General features: G+C 46.2%; 1 protein-coding gene across 4 annotated transcripts in view; it reads right to left on the bottom strand.

The window, feature by feature from the left end:
• The window catches only part of LOC104365343 (mitogen-activated protein kinase kinase kinase 3), an 82329-nt gene that overhangs the window by 17795 nt on the left and 49540 nt on the right, over positions 1–14994 (bottom strand). For all 4 annotated transcript variants that reach the window (XM_042802193.1, XM_042802194.1, XM_033009738.2 and 1 more), the window contains 2 exons: positions 8659–8772; positions 7295–7406 (listed from right to left, as the gene is read on the bottom strand). In XM_042802193.1, the coding sequence (XP_042658127.1) occupies positions 7295–7406; positions 8659–8772 (226 nt within the window). The remainder of the gene's footprint in view (positions 1–7294; positions 7407–8658; positions 8773–14994) is intronic.

The following is a 14994-nucleotide window of genomic DNA, read 5'->3' as shown; positions in this document are numbered from 1 at the left end:
TTCCAGAGTTCTGTTGTGATACAGTCAATCTCACAGCAAAACACAAACTCACAAACCTACCTCCCCTATTTGACCTCTGGGCATTTCCTCCCTGGAGCACATCACTGCCTTGTTCAGGAATCTGGGAAGCATCCTAGGTGAACTCCCTGCAACATCACTTCAACACTTCTTATATGGAAAACAATTTGCGCTCAAATACCCTTCTTCATTCCCCCTTCCCTATGCGAAAGTAAAGAGGAAGGAAAACCAACCCTTGAATCCAAGAAGCATGGGGAGGGGAACAACCTATGGGATTAGCTCGTCCCATCTCCCACCAAGGAAGGGCTGTCTCCCCTGTCTGTAGCTCCACACCAGGCAGAGCCACCTGGAAACCCCTGGGGCTTTGCAGTGCATCATGCGCACCCCAGCACAGACAACAAGGCTTTTGCAGGCTCCACCACAGGGCTTGTTTAGCAGAAGGGGGTTTCTATTTTGCACCTGTGAGAGAACTCCACAGCGTCCTTACGTATACATCCCATTCCTCCCCCTTATACCTCCAAATCCACCCTAACTGATTCCTTGTGCCTTTTCAGACTTCAGGGAGTGTTGCCCTCACCTGGCCCAGATGCACAGGCTTGGCTCTGCTTGTCTTTCCACAGTCCTTCCCCTCCATCCCTGAGCTGTCCTCACTTCATGGCAAGGAATTGCTGACAGAGGTCTGTGCTGCTCCGTGCTGGAGCTTTAACCAGTCGGCATTGTGCAATGTGAGCCTTCACACAACACAACAACTTGGTTTTAAGCAGACTTCTGGAAAGCACAGATCCTTGAAGAGTTAGAAAGCACATGGAGATGTGTTTCCTTAGACTTTGCGTCCATTTTTGCAGGGCTCTTGGAAACTCTTTGGTTCATTGCTACCATTTGGTGAGAACATGTGCAGGCTAAGCACAGTATCTCAAGAGGAAGGGACCGCAAAGTGGCCTAACCCATCGTGAAAAGTCAACACTTATCGACCAACACAACACTTCTGCATCACAGTTACTGGGCCAGACTGATATCTGGCATAAATCCATCAGCACCATCAACATCAAAAATCCGAACCTGCACCTTTCACTTAAGCTGATATGCATCAGGAGCTTCTAATGTTAACAGTGTCACACCAGCATTAATGATCACTAAATCAGGCTTGCTGGATTTATACCAAATACACAGATATCTCTGTCCCACGGTATGTATTCCTCCAAACTCTTTGCTCAGATTGTAAAAATAAAAGTCATATGGCTTTGAGTTTGGTTTTTTTTTTTTTTTTTCCTTCTTCCTATTTTCTCCTTCACAGATTTCCTGCAGGATAGGAACACAGCGGAAAAAAGTCCAACTGAAGTAACGCCAAGATCAAGGGGAGAGAATCTCTCGAGTGCTGCGGCGCTCATAATGAACTGGCTTTCCACCAGCCCTAAAAACAAAACCAGTTGGGAAGTACAGCATCCTCTCTTTGAAGATAAATAAACAAACGTTTAACCATTTAACAGTTCGGGCACCCTGGATAAATCACTGAATTATCATCCCCTTGTTTGCTTAGCAGATGTCAATTCAGAATGCAGCATAAGGACATTTGGGTGGCTCTTGATCCAAAAAGCTGCTGGAGCATTTGGCATGGTGTAACCACTGTATCTTAGCTCTGTTGAGCATTTCTGTTACTGCTACGATGAGGTGTGGGTCTGCTCATGCAGTGCTGGGATCTCTCATTGCAACAACCCATTCATTGCCCAGAAAGTCTTCGACTCAGATTTTACAAAGAGCTGTACATGCCCTGTTTGATTTTGAACCCAGGGAGTTAAACAGATTTATCACAAGTGTAAAGACTTTGCATGATCTCACATTAAGCCTTTGCCTGTAACAACTACTCCCAGTTATCAGGTCAGTTGTGTTTGACCTTCCAGAGTCACATTTCCTGCCAAAAAACTGTAAAAGGGGATAAGACACTAGCCATTTCCCAGCAGGCATGGAAGTTAAACAACATGCTTAGGCTTTTGCACGCCTGGAAACTGCTGGATTGAACCAGATCCGTTTCAGCCAGGCTGTTTTAGTAGAAGAGCTGCTCCAAGTAATTTATGCAGCTTCACACCTCCAGGAGCACTGACTGCATGCCCATCTGCCTGGGAGGAAGGCAGGGAGGGTGGTGGGAGCAGGGCCCCAGAGGTGAAGGTTGGTTCCCTGCTCCAGCCCTATTCCTGTGCCATTAACAAAACCTCGGGCAATCTCAGTGCTGCTGGTGTGGGGGAAATGGAAAACGGGAGTCAGGGAGAGAGAGCAACTGCTGATACTCGGTGACTGGTTTAATACACAGTGGGGGCAATACAAGGCATATTGGATATATTAAATAATGCTGCTTTACCCACCCAGAGGAAAAGAAAGAAACCAGACAGACAAGCCCACATGTGCATTTGACACATCTTCACACTTGACCTAATACTCAAGAAACAGCAGCAGGCAGAGGAGACGAGACCCCCCAGGACACTGTCCTCTTGGGATCTACAGGATGACATGTCAGCTCCAGTCCTCAGACCCACTGGGGATGAGGCGGGCTGTGAGGCACTTCATAAGCCAAATGCTGGCCAGATCTCAGCAGTTCTAGTCAGGATTCCTGGACTCAGAGAAACTCTTCAGATTGGCACCGGCTGAGCATCTGACCTCAGTTACCCTTTGGAGCAAGGTGCTTTGGGAAGGGATTCCTGCTCCATGTTACACACACTAATGTAAAGCCATATATTTGAGACTAAAGCACAGCATGTCCCGAGCAGGGTGATCCAGGCCAGCATGGAGACTTACAGTCACTGCTGGCATCTACTGGGGTCTTTCATGTTCCCTTCTGTTATTTTTATTTAAGAAGCGTCTTTCATACAGTATGTGCAGTTTGTGGTGCTGCACGTACAGCCAGCTCTCCCGTGCCAGGCATGGCTTCCCTCCGCCTCCGCGCTCCCTGGCTTCACCCTTTCCCTGCCCTGGCAGGTCCTTCCCAAAACCTCATCCATCACCGATCAGCATCAAGCAGGGGTCCCGACAGAGAGGAGAAACCCCTTAAAAGTCAGAGCTGGGGAGGGTTTGTTGGCAGCCGCCTACGCTCACAGCTGCAGCCTTGGAGAGCCCAGCCCTGGGATGACGTCGCTGTAGAGCCGAACGAGGGACATGACATCAAGATGTGCCATTCCTCTGAGCCCTGGCAGAAACACAGGGCTCAAGAAGAAGAGATAAGCCTGTAGGAAGTTTCTTTCTTTGTGACTGTTGAGGGGAGGCGTGGGCAGATGGATCAAATCTCCCCTGATTTCTTCGTTTTCAGTGGAACCCCTACAAGTCTCCCTCCTCTCCGTCCTCCGAGGATGGATTCCTACATCTTGATCTCAGGCAAACTTTAGGGTACTTCTATACTAATAAGCAAGACAGAACCCATTTTCTAGCCCTAAAGCAGCTGGCATGACGCACACAGCCAAATTCCCCTCCTTTTCTCAAAACAGAGGGAGTCTCATTCATCTTGACTCCTGCAACAGGTCCCTAGCCCATGCTACCCCAACTTGTGCTTGGGCACTGTTGGGACAGCAATCGTTGATACGGGGTTGGCCAGGCAATGTGCTAATGATTAAGCAACCTCATCAACGGTCAGCCAGTGCTTGTGTCCTGGCCCTGTGAATTTAATGGCACAGATATGACCTTCAAGCCTTTGTTTCTCACAGGCCAGCCTGTGCACCAGCAGAATTTTGTATAGTTTTCTCTCTGGAGTTCTGCATTCAAATCCTCCCAGCATGCTAGCAGGGGTTAAATGTTGCTGCACACATGTCCAAGCACCCATGAAAACCTCAGCACAATCACTGCAGTGGCAATTCTTCAAGGCAAAAGTCCTGCTGTTCCCATGGCTGGTCCATATTCGACAGCCTGGACCCAGCCAGCATTCGTGACTGATCTGGGTAGGGCTGGCAGGCACATGATGCCACAGCTCAGCAGCCTGGTCTGCCATTGTGGAAAAAAAAAAAAAAAAAACAAACCAAAACACAAACCAAAACCAAACAAAAAAAAACCCACCCCAAAGAAAACAAAACAGAACAAACAACACAACAAAACCAAAACATTTTTGGGAAATGTTTCCAATTAAATGGTGATTCTGGAATGGGGCCTCTTGAATAATTTCTGGATGATGTTTTGAAACAGGTATTTCCTCAAAGTAAATAAAGACAACCCTTAGTTATCTGAAAATCCATAACCCAAATAGATTTTAGCCAAAGTTTCCTGGCACTCAGCTGAACATTTGCAGATGGTGGTCAGCAAGAGACTGGAAAATTTTTTACTTCCCCCCTGAAAAAAAGGGGGGGGATATCCACTGAAAAAGTTTAGGTGAACAAAAAAAAAAAAAAAAAAAAAGAAAATATTGACTTTGCATCAGGTTTTTCAGGGACACGGAGTGAAGACATTTTCTGTCCAGCAGAAGCAAAAATAGCCAATTCTTCCCCAGAGCATCTACCCGCCTTCCAGTGTGCTTGTGCCAACAGCATGCAGTTTTATTATTTTTCGCTGCTGCTAACATGGCAGAGTCAGCAGAAAAACATGAGACATCTCAGAAACACTGAGAACATGACCCTGAACCACCTTTTTTTATAAAGTCATTTTAAATCTCCTTTTAAATGTGGTTTCAAGAGGAAGGCCAAACTGAGTTAAGGTGCTCTCTTGATAGTAACCACTTTGATGACAGCAGAAGCAAAGGTTGTGAAATACCTTGCAATTGCAAGTGAAGAATAGTTTCTCCTACAGAAATCCCAACCTCTTAGGCTGCCTTTGGACTATCCATCAAGTTCAGTGAAATCTCCAGTTCAGGGAACCACAACATAGGATCATCTCTTTGTCTACTGCTTGATGTTCAGTTTTATGCTCCATTTGAAACACTGCTTTCCCTTTCAGCTCACTGCCCAGCTGCTAGATTACCCAGTTCTGACTCAGAAAGTCAAAAAAAATATATCTGCTGGATTGCAAACACCTCCTAAGCAGAGCTGCAGTAGCTTCATATAGATAATTCCAAAGAGAGGTCTGGTGTGCTGTTACCATGCAGAGGGTTTGTTGCAACCTCTTTACAAACTAAGAGCAAGACTGAAGGTCTGCATGGAAAAAAACAGAGGGATGAGTGTAGCATGGGATGGATACCTTTGCTACTTAACTACATAACAGTGCTGAGGACACTGGCTTTGGTGCATTAGCAATCAGCATGCAGACCCTCCTGAAGTTCCCAGTGGCAGCACACTCTCTATCCTACATCTGGTGCTGCCCAGTCCTCCTCCTCTGTTACCTAGATTAAGCCAGCATGTTATACCCATTCCTCCACACTGCTATGCAGGCATTCCCTCAAAATCCATCTGTACCTCAGGCTCTTACCCTTGCAGAGCTGATACCTCTTCCTTTGTCTGCCTTGTTTTATCTGCAGGATGCTCTTCAAAGCAGTGACATCTCATGGTCAGTGGTACAGACCTGGTCAGGTCCTCTCTTTGGTATTACAGCAGCTCCAAAACACAAGGAAAGGCCAAAGCATGGCATAAAAACTCATAGGAAAGTCTTAACTTTGCAAAAACTAATCTTCTTGCTAGCACAGCTACACATGGAATCAATTCTACCCATCACGCCCAGTTCACACATTAGTGACAGCTCCTGGTGCCACAGCTCTTTGCTGGCTTACATTAATAGATTAACAAGTGCCAAAAAAAGAGCAGCAGAGATGTTTTGCACAAGCAGAGTTTCTGCTGAGGCTCTGTGCCTTACCATGTATTTGTGTGTGCATTTCATTCAGGGTCATCTAGTGACTCTGCCAGACTCTGGACAAACTCTCAAGAGTCATTTGAGCTAGAAGAAACAACACGATAGAAAACGACAACCCTAGTGCATCCAAAGATCAGGCCCGAAGGGAGTTACTGTACCTGTACCACCCACCCCTGGCTTCAGTAAGAATTGGACACAGCTGCACAAGGGGCTATACTGGACCTTTCCTATGTATCATTGTCTCAGATGCAGCAAACCACAGGACACGTTGTCAAGGCAGCACAGATTATGAGACAGAGAAAGGGCAAATTCTTGGAGAAAAGTACTCTTCTGTTGCACAGAGAAAATAGTGTGGAACTGTTTACTGCCATATATGTACATAGGATCTTTGAATGATGAAGTATATCTTCATGTATATTTGTATAGGAGGGCCCCACTTTATTCAAGGCTTCTGATGCTGTCATTTCTATGGTTGTCCAATAATTGTACAAAAACAATAGGGATCTGTAGAAATTACCCTGTAACCAGCACCCACAGACATGGCAGAGAATATTTGCTGTATGACAAAATCATTAATTCTGCCTATAGGTTGTAAGATGAATAATTATATCCCTGCTACACAGTCATGTGGGCTGCTTTACCAGTTCTGCACAAGGCACCTTGCTCTCTACAAAATCCTACAAGATTTTTCACACAAAAGGTCCTACAAGACAGCTTATCAAGAGTACTTGTCACTTTAAAAAGCTCAGAGTATTTTAAAAAACAAGAAAAGCATAAACTCGAGCACAGAAAACCAAAGAAAAGACCATACAAGGCTATGAACAAAATCCAGTTCTTGCAAGGCTTCAAGACTAGACATCTGCCAGCCTGGCTTCAGAGGCCACAGGTATCTACTCCCAGCACCTCTGAAGGAAAGGGATGGTCCCCTTCATCTGAAATGTGACCACTGCAAAACACTGTGCACATCCATTCTCCTGAGAAACCACAAAAGCACCTACCCACAGACTTCATTTCACCAACGAGAACAGATTGGTCCTTATGCAGTGAAGCCAGTCCCAGCTCAGGAGCTAAGGAACCCAAGCTTTAGTCTGCTAATTGGGAAAGGGGGAGAGACACCAAGAGAACGACAGCAGATGGTTAAAGAAATAAGTACGTCGAGGTCTCAAAAACCCTTGGCTTTCTATAGATCCTCACTCTTCACTTTGATAAAGCTCAGAAGCATCGACTTCACTGGAGATTTTTATCACTGCATTTCCTCCCTCAAATTACACCTCAGATCCCCTGTTCTTCTTAGCTTTTATGCCTAACGTGATTCTCTGCTTAGCACAACCTCGTCCAACCTGTGTGGCTTGCAGAGTCTCTCCCTCAGGCTGAGGATAAGCAGCAACTGCACTGAGTTCTTGGTGGGAGACATCAGGGTGGCCGCCCAGCCTGTAGCAGCTACAAGGTTATGATGGATAAGAGAAAGAGGATGGTGGCCAGCTTGTAATAGCACAAAACACCCCACAGGGTGCTGCATTTCACTGACCTGTTGAATACTTCCGTGTCCTCTCCGAGTCTTTGTACAGGGATCCCATGATATCACCCATGGATCGGGAGATCCTCATTTCGTGCTGTTTACTGTTGTTTGGCTGAAGAAGCTGGTAATCAGACAAAGGGAATGATCAAACTTGGCCAGAGCCCTTGTGGACACACCACGTAAAACTGTAAAACCCTGGTTTTGGCTCCCTATGACCATATTACCCAAGAACTATATTAAAAAAAAAAAAAAAAGACATGCATGTAATCTGGAGTGATACAAAAATCATTCACAAACAATTCACATCTGTTATTAAAAATATTCTAATAACATTAAGCTCCAGTTGGTAATGGTAAATACAGATATTTGACATAAAAGACTGTTCCAGCACTGCCTTATTTCCAGATAGATACAAAGACTGATCCCTGACCTGAACCCAGGTTTGCAATCCCCAAATCAGAGCCTCTCCTCCTGGCTTCCCTGCTTGTAGTAGCTGACTTGCAATACTGCTGTGTTCCCACAGTTGCTAGGGCAGATCGCACCACTTCTGCCCAGGATTTAGGAAACCCCAACTGATGGCTCAGTCTTCCCCTGGGACTCTGGTCCCTGAACTTTCTGAGATCCTCTCAAAAAAAGCAGAGAAGTTCCAGGAGCTGCAAGCATCAGCGGTAGCTTGAGGACAAGCACTATGAATTTCAAGACTCCCAGTCTCTCCAGTATTTCTAGGAAATATAAGGAAGAAACAGAGTTGCAACATCTGCAAATCCCTTGCTTTACAGCCTGTGCTTGGGGCAGCACGACATGTGCTTTGGCAAGACATTCTGTGCAGACAAGGTCAAGCTAACAGGCTTAACTGCAAACCACTGAGCTCAGGAAAAACAAATAAATAAATATGGAAAAAAAAAAAAAAAAAAAAGCAGACAGTCCAGCATGAGACTGAAGGATTCTTCAGTTTGCTCTTCCTGGCCTTTACTACTGCAGCACCACATGGAGGGAACAGTCCCCACGCTGCCACCCAGCATGGCAAGAGCCAGGGCATCACCCTGTATACGGAGGAGAGGCTACAGAGGAATGGTCACAGCATCCCTAGGCAGAAAGCATGAGGGGTTCTCTTGGGTTTAACCTTGTTTGAGGATCTGTAAGGTATTTTACCCTTCACAGGATGCAGGAGGAACTAGAGGGAGGTGAGAGCAGCCCCTGGGCTGCCACCGTGGGAGGATTTCCAAGCAGCTGAGCCAGAGCAGGGCTGACCCCCCCTCACGACCAGCTTGCCCTCTGCTCTGCACCGTCAGGAGAACTCGTTTCCACTCCCCAACACAATAACAAAGCATCTCACTCCGGACACAAAAGAGCAGAGAAGGTGAAGGGCTCACATTCGCTTTCTTTGGAGCGCTCACAAGGATCCGCAGGCTCTTCAGGGAAGGGCTCAGTTCCAACTGTTCCATCGCTTTGTCCAAATCTTCCTGGGATTTCAGCGGGATCAGGAGCTGGAAGGGATTGAACAAACACCGGAGCATGGCAGTGTCACACTTTTGGGTAAACAGAGGAAGCCAGATCCTTCCAGTGGGCAGCCTGGGAATCGGGGGACAAGGGAGGAACCCAAGAAGGCGGATGGAAAAACAGAGCCCCCCTGCCCTCCAGCTTGCCAAGCTCTAACATTTTCTTTCAAGTTCTCATCTAAGAAGGAACAGACGCAAAAAAATCACAACAGAAAACATCTGCAAGGAGACAGCTTAAAGGTCACATCACCAATTCTGCTAGTGTGAAGAGAAGAGGGCTGAGGCAAAACCTTAGGCTTGCTGCCTGTTTTTCTGGGGCTGCTATTATCCTGGACTTTGTAGGCAAGACGTGTCGCTTACCCAGCCACACACGTTCTTCTTAAGAACACAGTCATGCAACAGTGCTCCAAGAAAGCAATGAACTGCACACAAAGATTTACGTTGGTAGATCCTCAGTGGCCTGCTGCATCCTGTGTTCCTGCACACTGACACAATCTCCTTAGTGTTTGGGCATCAGGTGAAATCGGGGAACATCTCACAAATAAGAGTCTTTTCCCTTTTGATGTGAAAGGTGTGCATTGCTCTCCCTCCAAGAACCACTTTGACTCCCAGAAGGACAAATTCAGCTTCTGCTCTTTATAAGGTAAATAGAACAGAGCTACACTGTGCTATGTCTATCAGGCAGCTAAAGGTCCTGATGTTTTCCTGGTAAGTGGCAGACTATTGCCCTCATATCTCCAGAGGGAATTTGACTCTCCTGACATTGCTGTGTGGTGTACCATGTCCTGCAGACAGCCTGCAAATCTTCCAACGCCCAACACAGCTGCACTTCAGAGGGGCTCTGTGGCTTTCTGCTGCCCTGGGCACAACTTTTTGCCCCTCATTGAGAGGCATTCTGCCTAATATCATCAAAAAAACAGGTCTCAGCCTCTGTAGGTTGCCTCGGGCACTGGCACTGAATCCAGACAACACAGCACATGTTATACTCATGCCTGTGCCAAAGTACACAGCAGTTCTACCTAACAAAGGGACCAAGCAGCCACAGCTCCCAGTAGGCTCTCACTGGTCTTACTGGGAACCACAGCTGCCCAGAACTCCTGAAAGGCAGCTCAGCCCTCTGGGTGATCAGGGTTTATGCCACCAGCCACAGCAAACACACCTCAGATCAACCACCACAGAAGACAACACTCAAAAGCCGCCTGTGTCTACCTTTTTGATCCTAGGGTATGACCAAGGGTTTGGCTGTTGACCAGTAGGCAAATACACCTGAGACTGTGTGCACTGAAGCTAGAACTTCAGGAATGACCAGGTCAAAGGAAAACTGTGGGCCATGGCCAACAGAGATGAGGTTTCACCTTGGGCAACTGCTACAGTCACCTACTCCACCCAAGGACCACAGCTTGAGCCTGCCAAGCTCCATCTTCGAAGTCCGTGGGGCTGCTATTTTTACAGTGTGAGCACCTCAAGGTTTGGATTGAGTTTCTCCTCTCCTGTGTGATAGGACGGTTATCTTTCGTTTCCACTTTGCAGACAGGGAACTGAGCCATATGCAGGCCACCTATTTCATATGATAAACATCAGGCATAACATCATCATCACAGAATCACAGAATCACTTAGGTTGAAAAAGACCTTTAAGATCATAATATCCAATCTAAACCTCCCCTGATGCAACTTGAGGCCATTTCCTCTTGTCCTGTCACTTGCTACTTGGAAAAAAGAGACTGACATCCACCTCGCTACCACCTCATTTCAGGTAGTTGTAGAGCACGAGAAGGTCTCCCCTCAGCCTCCTTTTCTTCACACTAAACAACCCCAGTTCACTCAGCCACTCCTCCTAAGACTTGTTCTCTAGACACTTCAACAGCTTCTTGGATCTTCTTTGGACATGCTCCAGCACCTGAATGTCTTTCTTGTAGTGAGGGGCCCAAAATCTATCACCAGGAAAGCCAAGCTCCTGCAGCTGTGGATAGCAGGTGGACCTGAGTTTACACCTATCTTAGGCACCCAGCTTCAAGATACTAAAAGCCAGGTCTGCAAAGGGGCACTGCAATAGCCAAGTTCAATGCAACCTGCTATCCTGTAGAGTTTACAGTGCCAAATTAGATACTCAGGATGCCTATAGCTTATTCAGGAGAGTTAGATATCCAGAAATGGGATTATCAGGTGAGAAAAGGAAGCTGTCAGATGTAAGTACTGGAAGCAATGGTAATTGTTGAGGAATGACAAGGCCAGTTCTCAAAAGATATTTAAGCAATGAGCTCCAGGTTGAGCTAGGAGTGCTCTTCTGGTGTAAGGTATGCAAACGTGGTTGAAAAATTTCTACAAAAAGACAGAAAGAGAGACTCTGGAGCAAAGGATTTATCCCTCTTCCTGGATGAATGCACTAACCAGGCTGTGCACCCTCTGTCTGAAAACTATTCAGTTATTTGTGTGTAGGAGAAAGATTCCAGGAGGAACTCTTGAGAAAACTTTGTCCCAGGATATCCTACAGGCTGTAGGGACTTGAGTTCTCAACCAAACCAGATGGGAAAAAATTCAGAAAGATGTCCCTTTCCTCCCAAGCAAGGGACCTAACCAGGTGCCAACACCACTCTTGTCCGGGCTGGGCCTCACAAGCAAGGCTGGAAACAGATTTGCAGTCTGGGGCAGGGCTTGGACATGAAAAAAAGGAAAGTACTCACCAGGTAGATATCAACTATTTAGGTCTTTCAGTAGGTTCATGGAGTAAATGATTAGACCATGGTTCATGGTTAAACTTTGGGATCTGAATGAATAACATGTGTTAACAGCAGATATCAGACAAAGATGGTATTGAGTATGTCTCCCAAATGCTGTGCAGCTGTTCTCAGATAGTCTGCTTCCTTAAGCAGTAGATCTTAAGAGGTATTCTCTTGGTGCACTGCTTAAGCCTCCTGAAGTTCACAAAGGCTCCACAGGTGCATCAAGCAGACAAGCCTTCTCTGCTGCAGTCACCCAAACAGGAATGAAAATGGTGGAGAGCTGCTCCCCCTCACTTCACCAAGCAGAATCTGACTCTGAACTGTAAGTATAGTACCACTGCTCACCCATCCCTTTACTGAGCTCTTCACAAGTGTTCAGAGCAATCCCTCTGCTGCTGCTTTGAACAGAATGTTCTGCAGGTCACTCCATCTCACTCTAATATCACAACATTAACACGTTTGCATGCCTGCTTCAGTGGAGCCAAAAACATCAGGCAGAATTTGCCCTCCTGTAAAAGGGACTGGAGCCAGTATTTAGCTTGGCTTTACCTATTACCCACATCTGGCAAGTAGATTTTGCTCCATTTGGCTTCCAGACTGTGGCACATACGGGTATCAGGAACAGATATCTACTAGGCATGAAACTAAATATAGACTCATGTAGAACCATGGAAGTAATTGCCAGGGTGCATTTCCAGTAACTGGGTTTATTCTGTCTACTGAGTGAGCAGCTGTGACAAACAGCAAAGTTTACCTACACTGGAGTTTCACTAAACAGAGCTTCCTAGATTTTCTTCTTTTTAAACAGTATACTCCCCTGGAACCTAATGTTTTAGTATGGGACTTGGTAGTCAATCCACTGCAGTCTAAGAAAGTGAGTGTAAAGGGTGAATTTTCACTAACTACAACAGTATTGCTAGACCTCACACTGTAAGATACTGCAGAAAGCCGAAGAATAGTAGGAAACAGGGTTGGGGAAAAATCTGAGAGGTCAATTAGTTCATCTTCCTGCCCAATGCAGGAGCAACTGGCATCAACAATTCTCGACAAATGTTTGTTAAATATGCTTTTATCTCCTCCCCCCTGTAATGGAGCTTCTACCACTTCCCTAGCCTTTAACTCTCCCATACCTTCCAAAATGATCCTGAGGAACAGCCTTGGAGGAGACAAGCAAGGGGAGGTCAGAAGGGAACTGGTGGCATACCGAGGTTCAGTGTTCTGCCCAAGGTCGTATCACAAGTTGGTCACGGAGGTCGGAAAAAACAAGGTAACACTTGGTCACACCTGGGGCAGCCGTTTAACAGTGCCTACAGATCAAATTCAGACAGAGCATCTGCCGCAGAAGCCAGTCTTTCAACCTGTAACACTGCCAACTGTTTGACAAACACCACGCCATGCTGTCCATGGCCAGGTCAGATTTTGCTGTCCCGCTCATCAGAAAGATGAGCCCAGCCTAGTACTAACATGCAGACATGCCCCACGCGGTACACCCACGGCCAGGCCCCACTCTTATCTATACCAGCCCAAGCCTGCTGATTCCATGGTCCCACCAGGATGTGATTCATGTGTGCCCCTGCTCCACCCAGCTGGCATGCTCATCTCACTGATCTTGGCTTCAGGACTCCTGCTTCACCGGGACAGGGACTGCCATTTAGCGAGCTTTTGTAGGGGCCTGTTGACGTCAGTGTAATTTTGGTCTACAAGGTGCTACTGCAAGAGAAACATCTGATAGCAACAAGGAATTACTGCACAGTTCCCTTTGAGCACTAAGAAAGGGTAAAACATTTAATTGCCCTGAGTCTTGCAGTCATGAGACTCAAAAACCTGACCCAGAATGCACTAGGAGACAGATGCCAGGAGAGCCTACATGTCCACATGGTAACATCTCTCCAGAGGTCACTTTTGTCTATTTATAGTGTTTTCACAGTGACAACCCTGAATTACTACTGCTCAGACCTCTTCCCAAAGGTGTGGGTTCTCACACGGAGGAATTTCTATGTATTGAAAGACAAAACACAAAGTCATCCTCAGTCCTAAGAAGTCAGGAGTACCCAAAGGCCTGCTCATGGTCCTGCTATGTGCTGTGCACATGCCCAGGAAGACAGTCTCTAACATGGGATAAAATGCATTATTTAGGCTTCTGTTTGCTATTGTTGGAAAAAATTCCTCTTCCAGTGGAAAGAAACCTGGAATGAAATGAGTCATTCCTGGAGAATTCAGTGGCAGGGTTTTCCCAGGAGGGCTGTCAGAGAATGCCCAAGATTAGAAACCTAACTAGCATTCAAACCCAAAACCCAGTGGACACTTTGGTATCATGAGGTACTTATTATAAAAGAATAGCAACTTTTTTTGTGGATCAAGTCTCTATTGAAACAGAAGGGAAAAAAAATAACAGAAAAAAGAAAAAAGAAAAAAGAGAGAAAGCTTTCTTCACAACATCTTTCCCCATTCATACTTTAATGAAAGGCATTTGCAATTAGTACTTGAGCAAGCAAACTATCAGGACAGATCCAAAAGAATTTGTGTTTCAACGACCACCTATTTGTCATCTGGCCCTCCCCTCCTTCCCAAAGCCAAACCCACCTTGAAAGTCCAGTGGCTCCAGATGCCTGCCCAGCTCATGGCAAGATGCCTCACAAGAAAAGACTAAGCACACCAAAACAGACACCAAAGATTTTCCCCTCCTAGGTATAGGCCCTCATCAGAGGCTCAGAGAAAAAGTTGGAAAAACAGTGGCCTATGTTATGAAGAAGGTTGCAGAATAAAGGTCTTCAAGCCTTAAAATGCAAGGATCACAGAGGGAAGGTTTCTTGGCTGCTTCTATGTGGCCACAGGACCATGTACGTTTCGCTGCAGACCTAACCACAAGAAAATGCACATGGTTCTGGGGTGAAGCAAAGTCAGAGCTAGATGCAAGTATTCTGTGTTAGCAGCACCATCCTTCATGCTCTGGACTTCACCATGCTCCTGCAACTGTGCCCAAGATGGGAAGGCTTCACACCCAACACAAACATGCAGTAGCCTACAGTCACTTCCTGGGGCTCTCAGGAAAGCCATCTGGTCTCAGTTGTTCTGCTCGCTGCCCTGTGTGCTCTCATCAGCCAGACACGCTCTGAAAGTTGGTCTTATTGCCCCAAGGGTGTTAATGGGAAAACATCTACTGCTGCTGACTGTGCAGCTGAACTGACAATGTCTCCACCACCTCAGTTACTTAGTTCCTCCCTCTGTTTGAGTTGGGGGGAATTTTTTGTTCTAGGGGAAAGACAGTGTTCCTGTGTCACCATTTAATAGGCCTTAACTGAAAAAGCCTGGCTTGAAGTCTGAGAATCCAGCTGAGCTGTGTCCAGAGAACAGGTCTTGCACACTCACTAGCTAGGAACCACAAAATAAGATTATTTTCCTTTGCATCCATGTACAACATAAAATTAAAGCCTTAAGAACAAACCACTGCTCAATTCTGAAGTGGGCACCAGGCACCATAAAACTCC

This window comes from Tyto alba, unplaced genomic scaffold (assembly GCF_018691265.1).
Source record: "Tyto alba isolate M040663 unplaced genomic scaffold, T.alba_DEE_v4.0 Super-Scaffold_38, whole genome shotgun sequence".
In the NCBI taxonomy this organism is placed as follows: Eukaryota; Metazoa; Chordata; class Aves; order Strigiformes; family Tytonidae; genus Tyto; species Tyto alba.
The sequence above is the reverse complement of the archived record's forward strand: the minus strand, read 5'-3'. Positions and strand labels throughout refer to the sequence as shown.